The sequence below is a fragment of the Drosophila erecta genome, unplaced genomic scaffold, assembly GCF_003286155.1.
Source record: "Drosophila erecta strain 14021-0224.00,06,07 unplaced genomic scaffold, DereRS2 tig00000092-arrow-pilon, whole genome shotgun sequence".
NCBI classification, from domain to species: Eukaryota; Metazoa; Arthropoda; class Insecta; order Diptera; family Drosophilidae; genus Drosophila; species Drosophila erecta.
Window position 1 is genome coordinate 1438190 of NW_020825207.1, and position 19922 is coordinate 1458111.

The 19922-nt window shown below is 49.0% G+C and overlaps 11 protein-coding genes across 14 annotated transcripts; 4 read left to right on the forward strand and 7 right to left on the reverse strand.

Moving 5' to 3' along the window:
- Positions 1-3: 3 nt before the first annotated feature.
- LOC6548050 (AP-3 complex subunit sigma-2) lies at positions 4-1029 on the reverse strand. The gene is made up of 4 exons (XM_001976475.3): positions 857-1029; positions 710-801; positions 448-650; positions 4-388 (listed from the first exon to the last, which is right to left on the reverse strand). The coding sequence occupies exons 1-4, from the start codon at positions 923-925 to the stop codon at positions 177-179; spliced, it is 576 nt and encodes a 191-aa protein (XP_001976511.1). The 5' UTR covers positions 926-1029; the 3' UTR covers positions 4-176.
- On the forward strand, positions 1001-1885 carry LOC26526991 (nuclear receptor 2C2-associated protein). Of its 2 annotated transcripts, none has more exons than XM_015157405.2 (3): positions 1001-1293; positions 1345-1435; positions 1497-1885. In XM_015157405.2, exons 1-3 carry the CDS (start codon positions 1259-1261, stop codon positions 1788-1790), a joined length of 420 nt encoding a protein of 139 aa, XP_015012891.1. In that variant the 5' UTR covers positions 1001-1258; the 3' UTR covers positions 1791-1885. The 2 variants fall into 2 exon arrangements, with proteins under 2 accessions (XP_015012891.1, XP_026836217.1); XM_026980416.1 differs by having other exon boundaries at positions 1214-1293; positions 1338-1435.
- A 375-nt stretch (positions 1886-2260) lies between these two features.
- On the reverse strand, positions 2261-4262 carry LOC6548133 (5-aminolevulinate synthase, erythroid-specific, mitochondrial). The gene is made up of 2 exons (XM_001976474.3): positions 2887-4262; positions 2261-2742 (listed from the first exon to the last, which is right to left on the reverse strand). The coding sequence occupies exons 1-2, from the start codon at positions 4121-4123 to the stop codon at positions 2366-2368; spliced, it is 1614 nt and encodes a 537-aa protein (XP_001976510.1). The 5' UTR covers positions 4124-4262; the 3' UTR covers positions 2261-2365.
- A 77-nt stretch (positions 4263-4339) lies between these two features.
- Positions 4340-6301, reverse strand: LOC6548132 (senecionine N-oxygenase). Its single transcript, XM_001976473.3, has 6 exons — positions 6232-6301; positions 5801-6174; positions 5550-5736; positions 5326-5497; positions 4729-5264; positions 4340-4669 (listed from the first exon to the last, which is right to left on the reverse strand). The coding sequence occupies exons 2-6, from the start codon at positions 5983-5985 to the stop codon at positions 4502-4504; spliced, it is 1248 nt and encodes a 415-aa protein (XP_001976509.1). The 5' UTR covers positions 5986-6174; positions 6232-6301; the 3' UTR covers positions 4340-4501.
- A 138-nt stretch (positions 6302-6439) lies between these two features.
- Positions 6440-7576, forward strand: LOC6548131. The gene is made up of 4 exons (XM_001976472.3): positions 6440-6672; positions 6737-6930; positions 6982-7061; positions 7113-7576. The coding sequence occupies exons 1-4, from the start codon at positions 6631-6633 to the stop codon at positions 7403-7405; spliced, it is 609 nt and encodes a 202-aa protein (XP_001976508.3). The 5' UTR covers positions 6440-6630; the 3' UTR covers positions 7406-7576.
- On the reverse strand, positions 7428-11300 carry LOC6548130 (alpha-catulin). 3 transcript variants are annotated; one of them, XM_001976471.3, is made up of 6 exons: positions 10816-11300; positions 10525-10705; positions 8942-10461; positions 8551-8868; positions 8276-8482; positions 7428-7830 (listed from the first exon to the last, which is right to left on the reverse strand). In XM_001976471.3, the coding sequence occupies exons 1-6, from the start codon at positions 10843-10845 to the stop codon at positions 7714-7716; spliced, it is 2373 nt and encodes a 790-aa protein (XP_001976507.3). In that variant the 5' UTR covers positions 10846-11300; the 3' UTR covers positions 7428-7713. The 3 variants fall into 3 exon arrangements, 2 of the variants coding, with proteins under 2 accessions (XP_001976507.3, XP_026835799.1); XR_003407849.1 differs by having other exon boundaries at positions 7790-7946; positions 8007-8482; XM_026979998.1 differs by having other exon boundaries at positions 7790-8159; positions 10816-11299.
- Positions 11301-11622: 322 nt separating this feature from the next.
- LOC6548129 (uncharacterized protein C6orf136 homolog) lies at positions 11623-12775 on the forward strand. The gene has a single exon (XM_001976470.3). The coding sequence runs from the start codon at positions 11940-11942 to the stop codon at positions 12699-12701; it is 762 nt and encodes a 253-aa protein (XP_001976506.1). The 5' UTR covers positions 11623-11939; the 3' UTR covers positions 12702-12775.
- On the reverse strand, positions 12715-15038 carry LOC6548128 (THO complex subunit 5). Its single transcript, XM_001976469.3, has 6 exons — positions 14866-15038; positions 14020-14811; positions 13853-13965; positions 13707-13794; positions 13117-13653; positions 12715-13060 (listed from the first exon to the last, which is right to left on the reverse strand). The coding sequence occupies exons 1-6, from the start codon at positions 14938-14940 to the stop codon at positions 12818-12820; spliced, it is 1848 nt and encodes a 615-aa protein (XP_001976505.1). The 5' UTR covers positions 14941-15038; the 3' UTR covers positions 12715-12817.
- LOC6548127 (cytochrome c oxidase assembly protein COX15 homolog) lies at positions 15038-16584 on the forward strand. Its single transcript, XM_001976468.3, has 4 exons — positions 15038-15280; positions 15355-15457; positions 15515-15647; positions 15707-16584. Exons 1-4 carry the CDS (start codon positions 15188-15190, stop codon positions 16557-16559), a joined length of 1182 nt encoding a protein of 393 aa, XP_001976504.1. The 5' UTR covers positions 15038-15187; the 3' UTR covers positions 16560-16584.
- A 44-nt stretch (positions 16585-16628) lies between these two features.
- LOC6548008 (stomatin-like protein 2, mitochondrial) lies at positions 16629-19891 on the reverse strand. Its single transcript, XM_015157187.2, has 7 exons — positions 19618-19891; positions 19451-19552; positions 19182-19389; positions 18919-19118; positions 18714-18858; positions 18540-18655; positions 16629-16938 (listed from the first exon to the last, which is right to left on the reverse strand). Exons 1-7 carry the CDS (start codon positions 19663-19665, stop codon positions 16657-16659), a joined length of 1101 nt encoding a protein of 366 aa, XP_015012673.1. The 5' UTR covers positions 19666-19891; the 3' UTR covers positions 16629-16656.
- On the reverse strand, positions 16945-18458 carry LOC26526883 (fizzy-related protein homolog). Its single transcript, XM_015157386.2, has one exon. It carries the CDS (start codon positions 18405-18407, stop codon positions 17049-17051), a length of 1359 nt encoding a protein of 452 aa, XP_015012872.1. The 5' UTR covers positions 18408-18458; the 3' UTR covers positions 16945-17048.
- Positions 19892-19922: the final 31 nt, after the last annotated feature.

Consider the following 19922-nt stretch of genomic DNA (forward strand, 5'->3'; position numbering starts at 1 on the left):
TCATTTTTACTGGTAATTCATTTGCATTTTTATTATGGTATAGGAGATATATAGAGTACGTGGGACCTAATATTACGAAACAGTCGACAGCTGTTGGAAATTCATGAAGGACAGCAAAAAAAGCACAAGATTCAACAGGTTACAATTAGACGAGAGACTTATCAGGCGTACATTTGTCAGAACTTAAAGTCCTTAATGGCCTGTGGCAGATCAGGTAGCTTTATGTCTTTAATCTGTTGCGGAATGTTCATACTCTTCACGGCGCTCACAGCTCGGGCAGGTGCAGCCGAGATCCCCGCTTCCTGCTTGACGATCTTGTTCTGCTCCTCGATCCTGGCCATTATGTCGTTCATATTTGTTTGCAGGACCATTCCACCCATTACCAGTTCTGAAAAAAGTCACGATAGCTACATAAATCTGAATGGATTGCAAGGTGGCTTTCCGAACCTGAGAGGATGTGGTGGACGGCATCGGCGTGGAATATCAGGTCCAGCTCACACACGTTTTCGAAGCACTTGTCGAGGGTTTCCACGAATACCTGGATCAGGTCCAGGATTCCCAGTTCACTCTCCGAGGAGTCCACACAGAAAACGAAGTACAGCGTGGCATAGTGCCTGTAGATGAGCTTGTAGTCCGATCCGCCAATCAAACTGTGTCAGGAAAAGGTGCTGTTAAATATCACGGTTATTTCTTTAACAGTATTGCTCACCTCCCGCCCTCCAGAAAGTTGCAAACATTATCATCCCGCTTGGACACCAATTGGAAAGTCTCCTTGATTATTTGCTGCTGCAGGCTTTCATCCTACAAATGATAGCCACAATTTAATGAGAACTCGATTATATGTCGCAGCACTTACGAAATACTGATAGAACTTTGAAAGCCTCGGCTTCCCGTGATTATTAAAAACAAGTATGGCTTTTATCATTTCAACTTCTATGATAAGTCAACAAAAAAAATGAAAATGTTGTTTAAACTGCCAGCTGTTTTGCTTTTTCGGCCAGGGCTGCAAAATCAATACTTGGTATAGCATCTATGTATAGTATCGATATATCTTTATCCGACGGTTTTATTTCTAAAATAAAATAGAATTTCTAATAAAATCTAATCTAAAGGAATATGTATATTTCTAACACCCAAAACCCCTTAAATCTGTTATTGAAAATCCGAAAAAGTGTTTTGGGATTTCTGATTGTTGCCCATCTCTAATATCTCCCAACTCGCGGTATTTGATTTGTTTATTTACTAATTGTATTAAACTATGAATATTTTAACAAAAGTCCAGTACAGTTGCAGGTACAAGTTGTGTATTTTTGTAAATCGCTTTAGTTACCATATAGTTTTCAGGGTGAGCTCGGTTTTAAACAAAGATGTGAAGCAACACGGAAAGCAGTTCATGTTCGATACGCGGGAAGAAACATCTTGGAATTCAGATGAGGTATCCAAAGATTTTGAAAGAAAGGTACTCGAGAGGAACTAACTCCAAACGCCGGTTTCAGGGAACCCCCCAGTTCATAACCATTAGCTTGGAGGAGCCACAGAAAATCTCAGCATTTAGTTTCCAGTTCCAAGGAGGATTCTCTGGCCAAAAGTCGGAAGTGATCATGTACTCCGCTGACGGGGTCCAAATACATCAAGAATCGTTTTACCCAGAAGATATCAACTCTGCTCAGCTCTTCCAGATCGTGGATTCAGTCCGGGACAAACCTTGCTCAAAACTGAAGTTCGTCTTCCAGTCCAGTACTGATCTATTTGGTAGAATCATTGTTTACAATCTCCAGCTGTTGGGCTAGGGTCCGACTCTTTGGATCTGTCTAAATGTGTACAAAATCTGCTCTAATCAAAGTGTATATAATCGGAATATTATCTATTGTGGTATTATCAAAAACATTGGTCCGTAATGGGATGGTCATAGTTATCAGAAATATTTGTGCTGATTCAGCCTGGCTCTGCTGAAATTGATATGGAACTAATTTCATATAAGCATTTCAAACAAGGTAAGCCCTTTAAAGTTCCCCCGAACTAACATTAATTTCAGGGAAAAACGACTATTCATATCTTTTCAAAGTGCTTATGACTGAGGATCGAAGTGCAATTAAAATATATCCACGCTATTCCCCAATTTGAATACCATTTGCATGAAAATGGCTCGCGAAACACGCAACTTCCGAACGAAGGTGACACTTTAGTCCATGCCTTATCACCCCTAAAAGCGTCATCAATCAGCTTAGCCCATTCCAATAGAATTTTCGACCTTTATGTATATTGCACCAAAACCATAGTTTATTTGTCCAAAACCGCACGGATAATTTTAGGCATAGCTTAATATTTCGAATGCTTCATTTTTGGCTATGTTTCAAAGAGGAAACTAGGCTGCAACCGAGATCTCCAGGCGAGGGCAGTTGGGAATCCCACATTCCAGGTCGGGGGACTTGTCCTGGTGCCAGCAGCTCTCCGAGTTGCAGAACATGCATGCGTTGGGCGAAAGCGGGACGTTCGTAGACAGGTCCACCATTTCCCACACTTTCTTCAGATCGGTAACCAGGGCGTTCATCATTTCGAAAGTGTGGAACGGAGTGGGAGCCAGCCGTAGTTTCTCCTGGCCCCGGGCGACAGTTGGGTAGTTAATCGACTGCAGGTAGTGTCCGAATTGTTCGATCAGCACGTTTGAGATTTGACTGCTCTTCAGAGGGTCTCCGATTTTAATGGGAATGATGTGGCTGGGGGTTTCTTCGACGGGAAAACCTGAAATGGGGCAAATAATACATGCATTCAGAAAACTGAAAGTTAAGTGTCTTCTATATATAGCCCCCACTTAAAATAAAACGAAAGTGCGAGAATAACCTTCAATTCGAGTTACATAAATGCCAGAATTGAATTACGTCCTACCTTCTCGTTTTAGCAAACTCTTCAGGTAGGAGACGTTCCGCTGGTGCAAAAGGCGCAGCTGGCGACCCTCCTCCGATGCCAGGATGTTGACGGACTCCAGGGCGCCGCACAAAACAGTGGGCGGCAGTGAAGTGGTGAAGATGAAGCCAGCCGCATAAGACCGGATCATGTCGACCAGGTTATGGGTGCCAGCTATGTAACCCCCAATGTTACCGAATGCCTTGCCCAGGGTGCCCGATATGATGTCCATTTTGTGCAGCACTCCATCCCGTTCACCGACACCGGCCCCATGGTCGCCGTACAATCCCACGGCGTGCACCTCGTCGATGAACGTGATGGCCCCGTGCTCGTGGGCCACGTCAAGCAGCTCCTCGAGCGGGCAGATGGCCCCCGTCATGGAATGTACCGTCTCAAATGCGACGATCTTGGGCACGCTTTTGTCCGTCTGTTTCAGCAGCTGATGCAAGTGGTCCACGTCGTTGTGCCGGAAGATGTGCTTGGGAACCCCGCTGTTGCGGATTCCCATAATCATGGAAGCGTGGTTGCCTGCGTCCGAGAAGATCTCGCATCCAGGCAAAAGCTTGGCGAGCGTGTAGAGAGTGGAATCGTTGGCCACGAAGCACGAGGTGAAGAGCAGCGCAGCCTCCTTCTGGTGCAGCTCAGCCAGCTTACTCTCGAGGCGCTCATGGTGGAGAGAGTTGCCCGAGATGTTCCTGGTGCCGCCAGCCCCCGATCCGTGCCTGTTGAGCGCGTCCTGGACGGCTCTCTTCACGCCGGGGTGGGCGGACATGCCCAGGTAGTCATTGGAGCACCACACCGTGATGGGCTTCTCCCTCCGCTCCGAGTACTCGAGGGCGTGGGGGAAGAGGCCGTCGCCCGCCAGGCGGTTCACCTTCTTGAAGACCCTGTAGGAGTGGTCCCGCTTCTTCTTCATGATTTGCTCGTTAAAGAAGCGCTCGTAGGGAAAGGTCTCCTTGGCGGATGCCTTACCAGGATCGGCGGTGGCGGTTGCGGGTGCGGAGGCACCAGCATTGCCAGCAGCAGTGACATTGGCCTGGGCGTTCGCACCCGTCGAGTAAGACCTTGTAACACTTGCGGCGACGAGTGAAAGTTTCTTTTCGCCCGAGCTCAAGGTCTTCCCAACCACGGGACAGTGGCTCCCGTAGGATTGGCACAGAGTCTCCGCGTAGTTGCGGATGAAGCTGGCGGTGAAGCGGTTCAGAAAGGGACACTGCATGACGAGGCGCTTTTCCACTTTTGAAGACCCGACCTAAATCAGCGAACTTTGAAAGCGAAGTGAGTGGTTCCGAAAATTATGCAAGAAGGTGATTGCGAGGAGGCGGGCGAGTGTGGCCAGAGCTGCTGAAAGTGTGCTGTCCACAATCAGCTGTCTTGAAAAATACCAACCAACATGTTCAAACAAATGTTTGCCGGTTTTTAAAAAAATGTTTGCTCGAGCATAAAAGTTCATTTATTCAAACTATGCCGTCATAGAGTACAAGTTTTAGATATGCCATTTATTTCAAAGCAAAGTTAAGTGGAAAAATACCTGTTTTTAAACCTGATTCTTGTGATTGATTGGTTGATTGGTTGGTCATTCAGGTTCACTCAGGATCTAATTGAGCTTAATGAATGTTTCGTCATCCAGGATCGCAAAATTGTCCTCGCGGAAGTGGAGCAAGTTCTCATTGAAGCACTTGCTGCTTTCGTTGTGCAACTTGGTCATTACAGGCTTGATGTTCTTAATTCCTGCCGTTTTCGACAAGTCCGTGAAATAGTCGATCTGGAAGGTGGGATGAAATTAAAAACCAGATAGGGAAATAAACTCAACTTGCTTCTCACTTGTCTGGGACCCAGCATGTGGGCATGGCGTTTCCTTAGTCCCTCCTCCCAAAGTTTGCCCATCTTATCTTGGGTATCCTTGAGCATATCCTCGGTGGACGGCAGTTCGTTGGCTCCCGTGAAGTAGCTCATGATGAATCTCGCTTGGATGTCCATCATTTGGGCGGCACAGACGTAAAACGGCAGTCCGATCAGAGCCATGGAAGGGTTCCTGATGTTGATGCACTGCTTGTACAGCTCCTGGACGAAGTTGTCCTCCACATGGATGCCCGAGTCGACGGTCAGGAAGGGAAAGGCGTACTTGTAGCCCGTGCAAAAGAAGACGGTGTCGAACTCCTCGTAGGATCCGTCCACGAAGAAGGCCCCCTTCTCATCGAGCTCCCGAACATCGGGCTTCTGCTGGACGTTGTCGAAGAATATATGTTGGCCGATGTCGGTCAAGTGGTGACTTATAGTGACCCGATTCGCGGATCGGGAAATGATGTTAGACAGGTCCATCCCACTGGGACCAGCTCCAATGACCAGAACGGATTTACCTTGGGCAGTACAGATACCATGAGATATTTCTTGTGCTCATACAAGTTCTGCCATACTTACCCTCGAAAACCTCCCTACTTCTGAAATCGTGGCTGTGCAAGAACTCGCCCCTAAACCTATCCATACTCGGAATTGGGCTATAGTTTGGGGTGTGGTAGTGGCCATTGGCCACCAAAACCTTGTCGAAGTACTGGAACCCTATTTTGTTTGTAACCAAATCTTTGAAGAGCACCTGCAATGGTTCGGTTAGGTTCTTATACATAAAGACCGACTCTACAACTTACTTGCCACTTTGTTTTCCTTTGCAACACCCGAATAACATAGGTATTGAACTTGATGTGCTTCTTCAGTTCGAAATGGTCCGCGTATTGGTTCAGGAAATCGCAGATCTCGTCGGATCTCACATAGGAAGCCTCGTTTTCAGCGATCTCAAAGTCCGGAAAGCCCATTACCTCCTTGGGCAAATTTGTTCTTTGGCGAAGCCCGAAAACTCTTAGAATATCAAATGTTGACTCGTAGACTCAGACTTTCCTACCGTAGGTTTTTGTACATGCTGCTGTGGACATCGATGCCATTGACCACGCCTGTGGCCTCATTGTAAACCCAGGTTCCGCCGATTCGATCAGATAGCTCGAACACAGTCGTCTGGAACCCATTCTCAATCGAGTGGCGGGCACAGCAAAGACCCGCGGTTCCGGCCCCAATTATGCAAACGCTCATTATATTACAGTATATGTAACCGTTTTCAATTTTATTAATTGCTCCTAGGTGCGGTACGCCGGGATCGCCTTCTACGCGCCGATTGCCTCCACGAAACTGAGGATCGCACCGTGATGAACTTTATGGCATCCCCGCTTGATAGCCCTGGAAAAGTGGGGTACTTGGACTCCAATGAGAGGTTCGTACAGCCTATTTAAGACGTTCAATTAGTATAGTCGAGCTAAACCCACACGATCAGTTTGTCACCTCTACTGTACATCCAGTACATCCAGAGTATCTTGTATTCGCAATCCGGATCGCTGTGCTTATTTTCTGTAATCGCGCTGATAAGCAAGAGCATAGAGCCTCTGCATTTGTCTCGCTTTTTGTTTATAGGGCATACTCAATACTATATACTTATTATATTCATATTTACACTGCTGATAGGAAGCATAGGCAAAAATTCCCCACAGATGCTCAAATGTACTCGATTCGTGCTGCAGTTCAAGGTTTGGGCAATTATTGGCAGAACCATGAGGCCAACTTCTTTGAGTTCGTCTTTTCCCACGCTAAACTGCGAAATCAAATGTGAGAAAATTTGCATGGGTCAGGCGGATTCGGAACGTACGTGCCTCAGTTGCAAAGTGCACGCCAAGATCGTCTAACATGGGGCTACCAGCTTGCATATGCACCAAAGTTCTCCAGCTGGCGAGTATCTTCGAGCACAAGGAGACTTTGAATTACCAGAATGATAGTGATACATCACCATTAGATTGCCACGGTGGCGGCCTTGATTGTGAAGAGGTTGTCGGACAAGCACTCGGAAAGGGTGTTCGCGATCAACAAGAAGCAGTCCAGGGAGTGGACCCTCCTGAACAGCATCTCCTGGTCGAAGGAAGGCGACGACTTCGGCACGCTGACCTTCGTGGGATTCACCTTTGTTGCGGCCGTTCTGCTGCTCACAAGGTGAGTACCCAGTGACTATGGTTCACCACTACTAGGTCCATCTGCTTTTAGGATCATCGAGGGCACCTCAAACTATGGCACCTGTGAGATAATTCTACTGACCTGCGGAGTTCTGTTCTTCACCATAGAGGGTAATATGAGTCTTGGGATGTAATATCAGACTGCTCAACTATTTCCTACAGGTCTTCTTATATTCTTCACTGTGGAGCAGCTTTCGGAGGACCTTCTGGTTTATGCATATGCATTGGGCGCACTTTGTTTCATCTGCGCAGCCCTGTTCGCCCTGGACCTGATGTTCTTCAAGAATCTGCTCAAGCTGAGGAGCTCCACTGCCCAAACAGACCAGTTGAAGGAAACAGTGGCCCTCAAGGTGTACAATCTGTCCCAGGAACCGAAGACAAACTGCTGCAACATCGTGCCACAAACTCACATCGTGAATGAAAGCAGTAGGAACTATCTGCGAACCGACTTGTAGAACCCAGTGAAAGAGCTTGAGATACATATCTGCATCTGCGTTACCTTTATTGCCGTAACTTTCGAATGTAGTGAAACAAAATATGCATTATAAGATCGTGCTGCTGAAACAACTAATTGGACTCGTATGTTAATAAAGTTTTCGACATTAATCAACGCTAGAAGCGGCCGCAACTAATACACAGAATGGAATGCAGTGCCAACAGTGTAGACTACGATAATAAAACCCCTGGGCTCCTCTCAGAACAGCAGGAAGGACACCCTCGTCCTCCGTGCATCCCCCTTGGCTCGGCGAGCCATCCCGTAATGTCAGGGAATGTCGCTGCTGCTCGTCGTCCCCTTGGAATCGCACATTCCGCCGGCCATGTTCTCGTTGGACCGCTCCGATGTGAGTCCTCCGGTTATCCCAGTTAAATTTAGTTTGTACTGCAAGGCGGAGCAAGGATTAGGGTGGAGTTAGTAGGAGCTGGTACTGCACCGTACGAGTGCCCGAAATCAATGGGTGGGTTAACCACTTTGGGGGATCTGGTCAGCTAGGGGATCTTATCAAGTTATCAACATCAACTCAAGATGCAATGCATTAAAGATACAAAGATACATACGTAATACAGAAAGATACAGCGCAGGCTACATTAGCATAGTTTGAAAGCAAAAGATAGAAAGGTAACTAATAAGGCTCGGAGCATGAAACGGGGAAAGAACATCCTCAAAAACCAAAACGCTGCTCCTGCGAACGAAAAGCTCTTAAATCATACCTGTAATAATGCATGCTTTAATATCACAGTAAACTATAGAAATCATACACATCGAGAATCTGTAGTACCCACTACAAATAGGAAATGGCCGCGTGGCCTGGCCTGGGCCTATTTACCTTAGTTGCGCACTCAAAGCACTTCGACACTACTTTATTTATAACGTTCATAAGGTTCTTGGTTTCCCTGATGACGTGATCGACCTTCACGAACGTGGCAGCTTTGCCCACCGTGTGGTCTTTGACTGTAAACTGGAGTGCTTGGACAAAAGTCGGCACTCTATCTAAAATGTTGAGGAGATCCTTTTTGTTGTCACTAGCGGGAACCTAAAAGAGTCCAGAATTAGAATGGCCTTAGCCCTTAGAGCTAAGCCCTTAGACATGAGCCCGATTACCTGGTATGAAAAGTGGCGGAGGACTTTGTAAAGTCGGTTGGCCTCCTCCGCAAAATATTCGGCTTGAGTAAACAAATCCTGAGTTGTTCTTAGAGAACCGTTGCCCTTGGTAAACTGATACATTAGGAAAGCCATCGCGGACATGTTCTTGGCTCTCTTCAGTATGTCGTTGTCGTCCGACAAGTCTTCGCTCCATTTTGATTGATATGTGTTCAGATCTCCGTTGTTCTTGCCTTCGAGGCCAGAATACTCAACCATTTCTCCGTCTTCTGTTGCAGGTACACCGGATTTTGTTAGTTTGTCTGAGCTCTCGCATTTCTGTGGAAGATCGGAGGCAAGCACATTACTGGGTTAGTGATTACCCGACTCTCGGTAGGTGTTTGGTACCCACCTCAGCATCAGCTTCTCTGTCACTCTTAGTGGTGTTGATTGAAACGAGGATCTTCTTGGCGATCATGGAGATCTCGTTCGTCAGCCACTTCCACATGTCCGAGAAGGACTCAAAGTTCTCGTTGGCCGCACTGCTGTTGGAGTACTTCCACAGGATCTTGGCCGCGATGAAGACCTGCGGCCCGTAGATCCTCAGGTTAATCGCCAGGCACTTGGCCTGCACCTGCAGCCGCTCCGTGGGCGCAATGTGCTGGAGCAGCTTGCAGATGTCGAAGATGTGGTCGCAGCAGTCGTGGAACTTCGTGGAGCGCTGGTTCAGATTGTCGATGTCGTAGTTCGTTGCCAGTACGTGGAACGACTTGACCAGCTTGGAGCAGATCTTGAGCGACTCGTTAAAGTCCTCGATCTGGCTGGACACGGAGACGACCAGCTGCTTGCACAGCTCCTCCAGGCTGCTGAGCATCCCCAGCTCGGGATCTGAGCGACCCTTCACCTGGCCTCCCACTCCGCCCACACCACCCACTCCACCAACTCCGCCGACTCCGCCGCCCTCGTGCTGATCCTTCATGATGGTGTTCAGGTACAGGTCGAACTCCAGCTTACAGTTGTCGCAGTAGGACAGGATGTTCTTGCGGTGGTTGTGGCTGATGTAGGGGGAGTCGGTGAAGTCGTGCGCCTTCTCGAAGAGCTTCTCGAAGGCGAGGGAGAGCTCCTCGCGCAGGTCCAGGCTTTCGGAGCTGAGGTGCTTCCTGAAGTTGGTGTTGTTCACCATGCGCCCGCCGCCCGCCGCGGAGGGCAGGTTCTTCTCCGACTTCCACAGGTCGTCGTCCAGGAAACTGAAGTAGGCGTCGGAGTTGTTGTTGCCCTCGCCGGAGCCCTCGTAGTAGCTCATCTGGTACTTGTACCGCTTGATGAGATTCACAATGCGCTTTATTGTCGTGTAGATGCTCTCGTTCTCGTAGTTCGGGTTGCTGGCCTGCTTCTCGAAGGGCATGTGCTTGGCCGAGTCGAAGATGCTGTCCTTCACCACGAAGTGGATGAGGTCCATGGCCCTGCGGATCTGGCAGAAGACCGTGTCCCGGTTCTCCTTCACGATCACGCAATCGCTGTGGATCAGACTGTTCTTCGAGGACGTCAGCAGGATGGCGATGGACTTCTCCAGGATCTGGCGGGCTGAAAACATCTGGGCCCGCCGCCGTTCCTCCTTGAACGAGTTGCGGTGGTGGCCAGTGAGGTAGGCCAGCTCAATCATTTCAGTTCCGAACACGGAGAATGCCCGCACGAACTCGGTGAAGTTCATGACCGACTCCAGCTTCTCCAGGCTCTCGGAGGCCCGCTTCTTGGCGGTCAGCAGCTTCTTCACAACTATGATGTCAACCAGGAGTAGGATGCGCGTGACGGAGGACAGCAGCGAGCGGGCCGCCAATATGATGGCTCCATAGTCCTTCAGGGGCTCGATGTGGTGGCGCAGCTCCATGCCGCTTAGAGGTGAAATATCACAAAGTCGTTCAATAGATTTTCCTGCAATCCAATAAAGTGCGTTACGGTTGGTGCGTTGCCAAGTCGGAAAGGATGGCTTCTTACCCGCATCTCTGGCCTCCTTCGCCGCCTCGTACATGTCTCCCTTGATGTCAATGTTCTCCTCGGCGATGATCTCGCCAATCGTTATAAATCGCTCCACGGCAATGTTCAATAGGTGACCTATGTTCCCAAAAGTGGACATGATCTGCTCGTTATCCATATCACGAACTCGAAAGCGTTGATTCTGCAGGGGAAGGAGAGCCCGCATTGGCAGTTGGTTTGGTTTCAAGGCCAATCAATAATCGCAGAGGACTACAACGTAAAGTTATCCCGGACAGCCGGTGGGGTACTTACGTTTACAGTTGATTGAGTGATTCCGTACATCTTGGATACCTCGGTTCCCGATAGAAAAACTGATTATATGTACGTAGTTTCAGAGTATCCGCCAAGCGAGTTTCAGGCATGCAACATTTTTATTTACTTCCTATTGATTTTTCTCAATACTAGGGCTAGCAGAGTCGCGTAGACATTGGAAATAAGTCGAGAATTTGGCACTCAATAATACGGTCACCGATTAGCGCGTCATAGTACGAGGCTCTATAGGTTTAAGCTCCAATAAAAGTCGATTTTTCAGCCAGCGAAAGCTCCCTAGCTTAAATTAGTGTTATATAGCTAGGTGGCTGTAAACAACGTGTTTACCTGCAGACAGATATATGTGTATGCCCCCAGATTTGTGTGTGATTCGAGCTTGTAACAAATTGGTCTGCGCAGGAAGTCTGCGCACAAAACCATATAGTACTGTAAAGTGCAACAGTTCCCCGTCGCTCGGGAGGCGGAACTCGATGGGAGTACCAGGATTCGATGCTTGCTGAGGTGCAAACAAGTCATAGTTGGAGTATGTATTTAGGAAGATGATAAGTAATCCGGAACTCCATCAGAAGAACAACTTTCCTAGCCATAAAATACCAAGAATACCTTATTCTCAAACTTAAAAACCATGTACTCAGATAAAACACTTGAAAAAGTATTTAAGCATATCACACTTTCAAACACGCACACCATATCTTAGGCAATAGCTTGCATAACCAGAAACACTACCTTCTCCCAAAATAAGCTGTATTTTCCATTTCCAGAGTATCAGATTTAATAACTTCCGGTAACGGAAGTTGATTTGTAAAACTAATCAGGAATGACAACCCTAGACAACGGGAGTTCCCCTAACATCAGCCCTTGCACTCGGAGGTGCGCCACCTGGTCACACTGCGCCCCAACGACCATATGATTTTTGCCGAGTATTTTATTTCCAAATGTTGTTACCTAAACACGAGCACGTCAAATTCCTGAGGGCCGCAAACGAAAAACAGCCAAGTATCCAGGATCGGAATACTATTTGAATGGTGTGATCTGCAGACGAGGTAGATCTGTATCGAGGGAAGCCCAGTTCCGTTGAAGGAAGTAGCACACAAAGTCCTTGCAACATGTTGCGAAATTTCGGGATTTCATCAATAAGAAGGAGCAGCTGGATGGCCAACTGGTGCGCCAAGGAGCGGGCGTGGGCGTCCGCCGTGCGGCTAAGTGTGACTGCGCCGGCGAAGTGTCCACAAAAGTTGTTAAACTGCCATGCCGCCGATAACCTCCAGCAAAGTCGAAGGGTCCACGAGAGCACCAATGCGGAGAGGGTGCCCGGTAACCCCAAGGAGAACGAGAGGAAGCCCGAGGACCTGGAAAGGGCCTACGAGGTCCTGAGAACCACGCTGCCAAAGCTGTTCGTGGAGCCCCTGGACTACTCCATTTACAGCCCAGGGCTGATCTTCCACAACAACATTACGGGCAAGCACACTGTGGGCCTGTATCACTACGTCAAACAGATCGCCATCCTGCGGACGGTGGGCCACCTGAAGTACGCCTACGTGAAGTTCGAGGTGCTCAAGATCACGAAGCACCAGGACGACTACACGGTGCGGATACGGTGGCGAGTGCGGGGCATTTCTGGCCTGAAGGTCATGTTCCAGTTCTGGAAGTATAAGCTCTGGCAGCTGAAGGAGGTGCTGAAAGATCAGGAGGCCTGGTACGATGGCTACTCTGTATGCTATCTGGGCGACGACGGTCTGATCGTCAAGCACGTCGTGGACAAAGTGATGCCGGACGAGAGTCGGGAGACGGTTGATAACACTTCAGCGACGGCACTACCTCCCGGATCCTTGGCAGCGACTTCTTCCCAGAAGATCAACTGCCAATGAAGTCGTAGCTAGCTTTAAATGTTACTTATTTATTGTATTACTAATCGTAGTAAACGAAACTGTGAGAACGTTTAGTAACCGCATAGGAGCTTTGTACAACATTCGATATTCAGCCGTCACTGCTTAAACGCGTAGACCGATCCCTTCTTGATATATTTGTATGGCCGTGAACGACTCCGCTTGGCAAAGGCGCTTATGTAAGGCTTCTCCTTGTTGTACTCAATGGTGTTTTGCATGGATCCCTCGGTCTCGAGGAATATATCGAAACTATAGATGGTGCGGAAGAGCTGCGCATACAGGATGTGGTCGTTGGGCTCCAAGTGCTTGGGCTGCAGGGAGTTGGTCCAGAACTCCATCATCTGAAGAGTATAAGTTTAATAGCTAATCGAAGAAAAATAGCTAGGCAAGTTCAAACCTTGATGGCAGAATTGTTTTGCGAGGTATGGCATCCGTTCCAGTGCACATTCAGAATCCAAAGAGGCATCTCCATTGGATAATTACTCGGTATTCTGATGAAGCACTCCATTTTGGCGGAACCCCGGACGATAACAGCGCGGTAAGAGTTGTACGTAATACCCTTGTCGCCTGACGAGGTATTCAGTACGTCTGAAATTTGCGAGTGAAACTCCTCGTGTGTGATGGCAGTCCATTGGACGAGGCTGCACGACAGGCCGGCTGGATAGATGTTCTCCTTCAAGCTATACAAATCAATATCCTTGTAGGTCAGACCGCGAATCTGTTGGCTTAAACGCTGCCACGAGTTCAAGCGCCTGGCAATACGGTCAATGATCTCCTTGGTGTGCTTGTTCAAGTTCAGTTCGTGGTTATAAAGCATCGAACTATTGACGGTTGCAATCGAGCACATACTTTGCAGCCAGCAGAATGGTTTTCCGAAGTCCTTGGCTTTGAGATAGCGCACACATTCTTCAGCTGTTAGGTCCGAGCTTCGGAGCTGGAAGAGCATAATTTGATTTGTTGTCCAGCATTGGAAAACGAAGTTCTTACCTCGTGTTGAATTCCAGGAATGGGTATTTCAGTGCCCAAGTCATTGGGGTACAAGTGCCGCAAAAGGTGGTGCACAAAGTTGGTATCACTGTGAAAAAATAACACATTATTTATGTGATTCTTTCCTTAGTCGGTTCTAAACTTACGGCTGGCTGTTGGAATTGCTGGAGTAGTTCATTTGGCCCCAGACAGTGGCACACTTGATCAAGTCGAAGTAGCGAATCTGCAAAACGAGCTGATTCGATCCGGCGGCTCCAATCTTTAAGGTTTGGGTTGATAAATGATTTGAAACTAGTAAAAACTATATTCCTACCGTCAAGCAAATGTGTAGTGGATGAGAAGCGAGTGCCTCTTCCAGGCTGCTTTTCCCAATCTTATACTGCTCTCCAGTTTCTGTTTCAGGCTGTCTGTGGTTCAATGTGGGATACTTCTTCTCCTTAAGCAACTGCTGCATTTGGGCCTCGCTCTCATAGCCCACCACCTCCGCGGTGAAGGACTGCTCCTCGCTTACCCGCTGCAGGGATTGCAGGACAATGAACAAAACGTAGAGGGGCTTCGGCAGGTACTTGACTACTGCGCTTAGCTTCCATTCCACGTCCAGGGATAGTTGGAGTGCATCGTGCAGCGGTTTTGTGGCGCTCTGCAATGTGCGCAAGGCGGGTGCGAAGGAGACGTACCGCTGAGCGTGGCTAAGATTGTCCTGAAGCAGTTCCTGCTTGGAGCTCAGCAGGGCACTGTACTGCTTGTCTAGTTCCTTTCGCAGGCGCAGCTCGCAGTCGAGGCGATGAAGGTGCTGCTTGTGGCTGGACAACTCCTCCTCGTCGTTGGCCATGTCTGGCAGCTTGCTGGAGTACTCGGCCTCCGACAGAAGCTCCAAGCTGGTGTCCCTGCTCTTGAACTTCTGGCAGCGCACAATCTCCTTTTTCAGGTGGCTCACCTCGTACAGAAGATTCTGCAGCTGCAGCCGGCTGAGGTCCACCTTGCACTTCTCCAGGTGCAGCTTGTCCCGGCCGTCCTTGATCTTGTGCTTCACTTCGCGGTTGGCGTGCTTCAGAGCCACGAACATCAAAGTGGCTGCAGTGCGCGCCTCATCCGTAGATTGTCCCTGCTCGTGAAATGCGGATTAAGAGCTGTGTGCGGCCACGGAAACCGAACTTACCTTGCTCTTCGCCTCCTTAATTCCCTCTATGGCCTTTTGCAGCTCGTCGAACTGCGTGTTTAATATTGTTTCCATTTTATTCGGCGGAATTATAATAGGAAGCCGCAAAAATTATTTTTGCTAACAAAACTAAAATAAAGTGGCCAGACTGTTCGAGCCGATACAACTCGCCGGTACCTTTCAAAATGATTTCAGTATATTTGTATTCCCTGCAGCTGCGGTCACACCTGCAAGCGGCTTTGTAAATATAGTTAAAAAACAAACTATCTCCTTAAATATTTGCTGTAAGCTAACGTAAATCTCTCTGACTTTAATTAACATAATGCTGCGAATGCTCCAGAAGAGAACCAGTCTCATAAAGCTAGTGGTACCCGGCCCCCGACTTCATCAAACGATTGCGCAAACAGCGATAAAGGTATCACAGTGATTACATATAGAAATGTGTTATGTTATAAATAAAGTCATATTTGTTAACGCCCTACCTTGCAGGAAATCCCAGTGATAAAGCCCATCAGTACCCCTAAGAGCGATAAAACCGTCGGAAGATGGTTCCTGGGAGTCAGCGGCATGGTGTTTGTCGCCGTTGGTCTAGGTAACCAATAACTCCATATATAGTTTATAGTTCCTTGCGAAAGTGAATCCTTTCCAGGCGGAGTAACCAGGCTGACAGAGTCCGGACTGTCCATGGTAACTTGGAAGCTGACGGGTGAACGTATGCCGCGAACCCAGGAGGAATGGTTGCAGGAGTTTCATCTCTACCAACAATACCCAGAGTACAAACTGTGAGTACTTTACCAGATTCCTTCAAAGCCCAGAGCCACATGCATAGCTTTGCTTTCAGAAAGAACGTGAATATGACTGTGGAGGAGTTTAAGTTCATCTTTATGATGGAGTACATGCACAGGATGTGGGGACGTGCCATTGGCGGGTTTTTCCTTTTGCCCGCTGTTTACTTTTGGAAAAAAGGATACTTCTGTGCGAAGACCAAGAAAAGCGTCCTGCTGCTGGGCACTCTGATTGGCCTGCAGGGTCTGATGGGGTGGTACATGGTCAAGTCCGGGCTGGAGGACAGGTTCCAGGATCCCAATGATGTGCCACGGGTCTCCCAGTATAGATTGGCGTCCCACCTGGCAGCTGCTTTCGTCCTGTACTCACTCTCCCTGTCGAGGGCCATGTCCCTGCTAATCCCAACCAACACATTCGTGATCCAAGCCAAGAAAGCATTTAATATCAAGGGGCTGACTCATTTGACAAAGGCAATGGTCCTGCTGACTGCCATTTCTGGAGCCTTTGTAGCCGGACTAGACGCCGGACTGGTATACAACTCGTTCCCGAAGATGGGCGACAAGTGGATTCCCGAGGACATGTGGAAGTTTGCGCCCATACAGAAGAACATTACCGAGAATCCGACGACAGTGCAGTTCAACCACCGCATCCTTGGTATTAGCACAGTAACGCTGACCACAGCCCTGTGGCTGGTGACCAGGCGGATGCAGTTGCCCAAGCGCGCCAACTGGGCCATCAACGCCGTGGTGGCCATGGCCTGGACGCAGGCCACGCTTGGAGTAACCACCTTGCTAAACTACGTGCCCGTGCCTTTGGCGACGGCCCACCAGTCAGGTTCGCTTATTCTGCTGAGTTTCGCTTTGTGGTTATCGCACGAAGTTCGACTGTTGAAGTATCTTCCGAAGTAAATAAATAATCGTTTGTTGACCCAAATACAATAGCCTCGCCTTGAAAGGAACAACGATAAGTGGAACAAATGTAATAGCAACAACCGTTTATTCATTCCTATTCAATATTCATTTTCACACTGTTTTTATCTTCCTGCAACTCCTTGTACTCAACACTCTTTGCGTTTAAGCAGGCACCCACACCCTTTACGTTTTCCGAAGACTTGGTGGCCTGGTTAGAGGTGGAAACGTGATTATACACCGCCAGTGCCTGGGCCACGAAGCCATTAACATCCCCAGGATTCGAGGGCAAGATCATGGTGTTATTCGTCTTGGCCAGTTTCTTGAAGGCTCCAATATACTGCTCGGCCAGCGTGAGCGAAGCAGCATTCTGTCCATCCTGAAATGTAGAAAACGAAAACAACGACTTTAAATCAAGAAAGGTAAGAAACTTTAGCTGGTTATAAATATAATTAATCGGAGCTCAAAGAATACGTCGCAATTTTGTCCTCATCTTATGCCTTGGAACAAACTGAGCCCAGAGTTCGGATCCTTCGATGTTTGCTGTTTGGTGAAAACGGTCCAGAAGCGAAGCGTCTCATCTGCGCCGCCAGTCACTATGGATTCGTTGTCCGGGCTCACGGACAGGTGGAGTACCCGCTGCGTGTGCCCGGTCAGCCTGGCCACCTGCTTTAGCGAGGGATAGCGCCAAGCAATGACCTGTGGCTGCGCGTATCCGTGGGTGGTCACCAACTCTCGAGAATCCCTGGCCCAGGCCAGGTTGCTGATCTGCGCGCCAGTGTTAATGCACTGCACCAGCTTTCCGGTGTGCACGTTCCAAAAGCGCAAGCATTGATCGGTGGACCCACCGCCACTGGCCAGAAGCCCGGATTTATGTGGCGACCACCCTAGCGCCTTGACCACTGCCTTGTGCTCGTCGAAGGCGTAAATGGGCTCTGGCCAGTCGTCCGTCCAAACCAACAGGCGGTTGTCGCTGCCACCGCTGGCCAAGTAGCGATTGCTGGGCGACCATTTTAGGCCACAAACCTCCAGCTTGTGTCCGCGCAAGCAGCGGGTTATGTGTGTCGGGGGATTACGGACATCCCGCTGTAAAATGGAGCGGTCGCGGGAGCCACTGGCCAATCGGTTGCCCCGCCATGCTAGCGCAGTTACACGCGCCGAGTGCCCGTCCAGTCGGTTCATCTGCTTCTGCTGCTCGGCATCCCAAATGGTCACGTAGCCGGACTGGGTGCCAATGGCCACCTGACGGCCCTCTCCGTGCCAGCTAACTGCCGTAACCAGGTTGTCCTCATTGTTGAAGTCGCATAGTCGCGTCACCTGGCCACTGACGGCGCTCCAGAGATAAACCGAGCACCCAAGACCAACGGCCAGGGTGTTTTTCGACGACCAGTCAATAAGGTTCAGGTAGAAGTCATCTTGCAGCTCCGGCGCGTCGAGTATCTTGTAGGGCCGACGTGGCAGTCGGCGCACGGGTATTTTGGAGATGCTGAGCAGACGCTGGCTACTCTCGCTGATGTTGGCAAATGGTGTACGCACCGGCGGCGAAGAGCCTTTGGCAAATCCAAAAATACGGTTGTTATGCGGCTGCTTAAATTCCTCTGACTGGGCATGGACTTGTGTGCTCTGCTTGCAGTTCTCCAAGGAAGTGATATTCTCGTCCAGAAACTCGTTGCGTAACAGGCAGGAGTACAAGGAGCTCTCGCACTCACTGGAGTCAACTGGAGCGAGGGCAAAGTTCCGGCTCCACTGATTACCAGCTCGTGTGGGAATGCAGCGTAAATCGAGGTACTCCTTCCTTCCGCCAGCGACGCCCCGAAGCAATCGTTTTTCATACTCCGGTTGAAACATCACCGAAATTGAAATAGTTTGTCGTGTGATGCTTATCAGGGTGTGCACTGATTCCAAAGGGTTTAAGAGGAAATTCCTAGCATTCTACCTAACCGGATTCGAAAGTTTTTGGAGTCTCGGCGAAAAACTTACCAGGTGGGATAGGGATTTTGCTATGGCCAGCAGACTGCGTGCTCTTGCATCCGCCACGGCTATAATGGCAGCCGCCTCTCCGCTGGCCTTGTTGATGTGCTCCTGCCGCTCGGCCTCTGTGGAAGAAGGAACCATGAGTATTGTGTACATTCTGTGAGGAACACTGGCGCTAACCGGAAGCTAGAATTCTGGACTTCCGCTTGCCCTCGGCAATGTTGATTTCGGCCTCACGAACACCCTCTGATTCCAGAATAGCGGCTCGTTTTCGCCTCTCGGCCTCCACTTGCATCTGCATCGCCTCGTGAACCCTGGTGGGCAGCTGAAATGAAAACCTATTCGTTCATCTCTACTTTAGAGTCAACAGAAGGATGTCACCTACTCGGATATCACGGATCTCGTATCGCAAACAAGCGATGCCCCACGCCTCGCTGGCCTTATTGATCGAGTCCACGATGCTGACGTTGAGGGACTCCCTCTCGCGGAAGACCTTGTCCATGGACATCTTGCCCAGCTCCGATCTCATCGTCGTCTGGGCCAGTTGTGTTATTGCGAACTCCGGATCCTCCACGCCGTACGAGGCTTAACGGTGAGGTGATATAACAGATATGGTGACGTGCCGATGCGTATGGATTGGGGACCTACCTTTGTATGGATCAATGATGCGCAAGTAGAGCACGCCGTCGATGCTGAGGGTCACGTTGTCGGAGGTAATAGCACTTTGTTTCGGCACATCTATGGCGATTTCCTTCAGGCTCTGAACATATTTTATTTTGTCCGCCACCGGGACCAGTATATTGAGTCCGGGATCCAGAATCCTATGAAACCGCCCCATGCGCTCCACCACCCAAGCCTTGAAAACGAATCGGATTGGACTGAGCTGCGGGCGACCCTGATCTACCAATGGAACCTACCTCTTGCTGGGGCACAAACATAACACACATGTTTATCGGGGTTGAGGCCTTTCCCCTCCGAGATTGCGACGGAATCCATGAGCCGGCGAGCAGGAAGTCTTGCTGCAAGTACGGATATTAACGGCCCGTTAACCCATCGCACGGATTTTGAAGGTTCCGGAACGTACCTGGGCCAAACTGGGAACGAATCTTTTGTTCAAAAGAAATCTCGACATTTCGCAATATATGTGCCGATTTTACGAGTCGAAAAATACTAAGAAGAAAACATTATGATAGTCGGGAAACAGGGTGCCTCATGTCCCATTTGCGTGCAAATCGATTAATTTTTTCGTTGGGGGTATCTAAAACGGGTAAATTTTTGGAACTCTTCGAATCGGAAGAGTTGATCTCGAATATGTCTTTTAATTGAAATAAAATATTGCTGTGGCAAGTGACAGGAAGTTAAGAGCAACCACATAATAATTGTTTCTAA

Coding starts and splice junctions, on each gene's coding strand:
- LOC6548050 (XM_001976475.3), bottom strand. CDS start 925: ATGATAAAAGCCATACTTGTTTTTAATAATCACGGGAAGCCGAGGCTT. Junction 802..856: donor CAAAGTTCTATCAGTATTTC/GTAAGTGCTGCG, acceptor TATCATTTGTAG/GATGAAAGCCTGCAGCAGCA. Junction 651..709: donor AACTTTCTGGAGGGCGGGAG/GTGAGCAATACT, acceptor TTCCTGACACAG/TTTGATTGGCGGATCGGACT.
- LOC26526991 (XM_015157405.2), top strand. CDS start 1,259: ATGAATATTTTAACAAAAGTCCAGTACAGTTGCAG. Junction 1,294..1,344: donor AAAGTCCAGTACAGTTGCAG/GTACAAGTTGTG, acceptor TATAGTTTTCAG/GGTGAGCTCGGTTTTAAACA. Junction 1,436..1,496: donor CATCTTGGAATTCAGATGAG/GTATCCAAAGAT, acceptor CGCCGGTTTCAG/GGAACCCCCCAGTTCATAAC.
- LOC6548133 (XM_001976474.3), bottom strand. CDS start 4,123: ATGCAGTGTCCCTTTCTGAACCGCTTCACCGCCAGCTTCATCCGCAAC. Junction 2,743..2,886: donor GAGTTTGCTAAAACGAGAAG/GTAGGACGTAAT, acceptor GCCCCATTTCAG/GTTTTCCCGTCGAAGAAACC.
- LOC6548132 (XM_001976473.3), bottom strand. CDS start 5,985: ATGAGCGTTTGCATAATTGGGGCCGGAACCGCGGGTCTTTGCTGTGCC. Junction 5,737..5,800: donor AGCATGTACAAAAACCTACG/GTAGGAAAGTCT, acceptor GCTTCGCCAAAG/AACAAATTTGCCCAAGGAGG. Junction 5,498..5,549: donor AAAGGAAAACAAAGTGGCAA/GTAAGTTGTAGA, acceptor GAACCATTGCAG/GTGCTCTTCAAAGATTTGGT.
- LOC6548131 (XM_001976472.3), top strand. CDS start 6,631: ATGGGGCTACCAGCTTGCATATGCACCAAAGTTCTCCAGCTG. Junction 6,931..6,981: donor GCCGTTCTGCTGCTCACAAG/GTGAGTACCCAG, acceptor ATCTGCTTTTAG/GATCATCGAGGGCACCTCAA. Junction 7,062..7,112: donor TCTGTTCTTCACCATAGAGG/GTAATATGAGTC, acceptor TATTTCCTACAG/GTCTTCTTATATTCTTCACT.
- LOC6548130 (XM_001976471.3), bottom strand. CDS start 10,845: ATGTACGGAATCACTCAATCAACTGTAAAC. Junction 10,706..10,815: donor TCACTCAATCAACTGTAAAC/GTAAGTACCCCA, acceptor CTTCCCCTGCAG/AATCAACGCTTTCGAGTTCG. Junction 10,462..10,524: donor GAAGGAGGCCAGAGATGCGG/GTAAGAAGCCAT, acceptor ATTGGATTGCAG/GAAAATCTATTGAACGACTT.
- LOC6548129 (XM_001976470.3), top strand. CDS start 11,940: ATGTTGCGAAATTTCGGGATTTCATCAATAAGAAGGAGCAGCTGGATG.
- LOC6548128 (XM_001976469.3), bottom strand. CDS start 14,940: ATGGAAACAATATTAAACACGCAGTTCGACGAGCTGCAAAAGGCCATA. Junction 14,812..14,865: donor TTAAGGAGGCGAAGAGCAAG/GTAAGTTCGGTT, acceptor TTTCACGAGCAG/GGACAATCTACGGATGAGGC. Junction 13,061..13,116: donor AAAACAATTCTGCCATCAAG/GTTTGAACTTGC, acceptor TATACTCTTCAG/ATGATGGAGTTCTGGACCAA.
- LOC6548127 (XM_001976468.3), top strand. CDS start 15,188: ATGCTGCGAATGCTCCAGAAGAGAACCAGTCTCATAAAGCTAGTGGTA. Junction 15,281..15,354: donor TTGCGCAAACAGCGATAAAG/GTATCACAGTGA, acceptor CCTACCTTGCAG/GAAATCCCAGTGATAAAGCC. Junction 15,458..15,514: donor GTTTGTCGCCGTTGGTCTAG/GTAACCAATAAC, acceptor AATCCTTTCCAG/GCGGAGTAACCAGGCTGACA.
- LOC26526883 (XM_015157386.2), bottom strand. CDS start 18,407: ATGTTTCAACCGGAGTATGAAAAACGATTGCTTCGGGGCGTCGCTGGC.
- LOC6548008 (XM_015157187.2), bottom strand. CDS start 19,665: ATGTCGAGATTTCTTTTGAACAAAAGATTCGTTCCCAGTTTGGCCCAG. Junction 19,553..19,617: donor TCGTTCCCAGTTTGGCCCAG/GTACGTTCCGGA, acceptor CCGTACTTGCAG/CAAGACTTCCTGCTCGCCGG. Junction 18,656..18,713: donor GTCCAGAATTCTAGCTTCCG/GTTAGCGCCAGT, acceptor CTTCTTCCACAG/AGGCCGAGCGGCAGGAGCAC.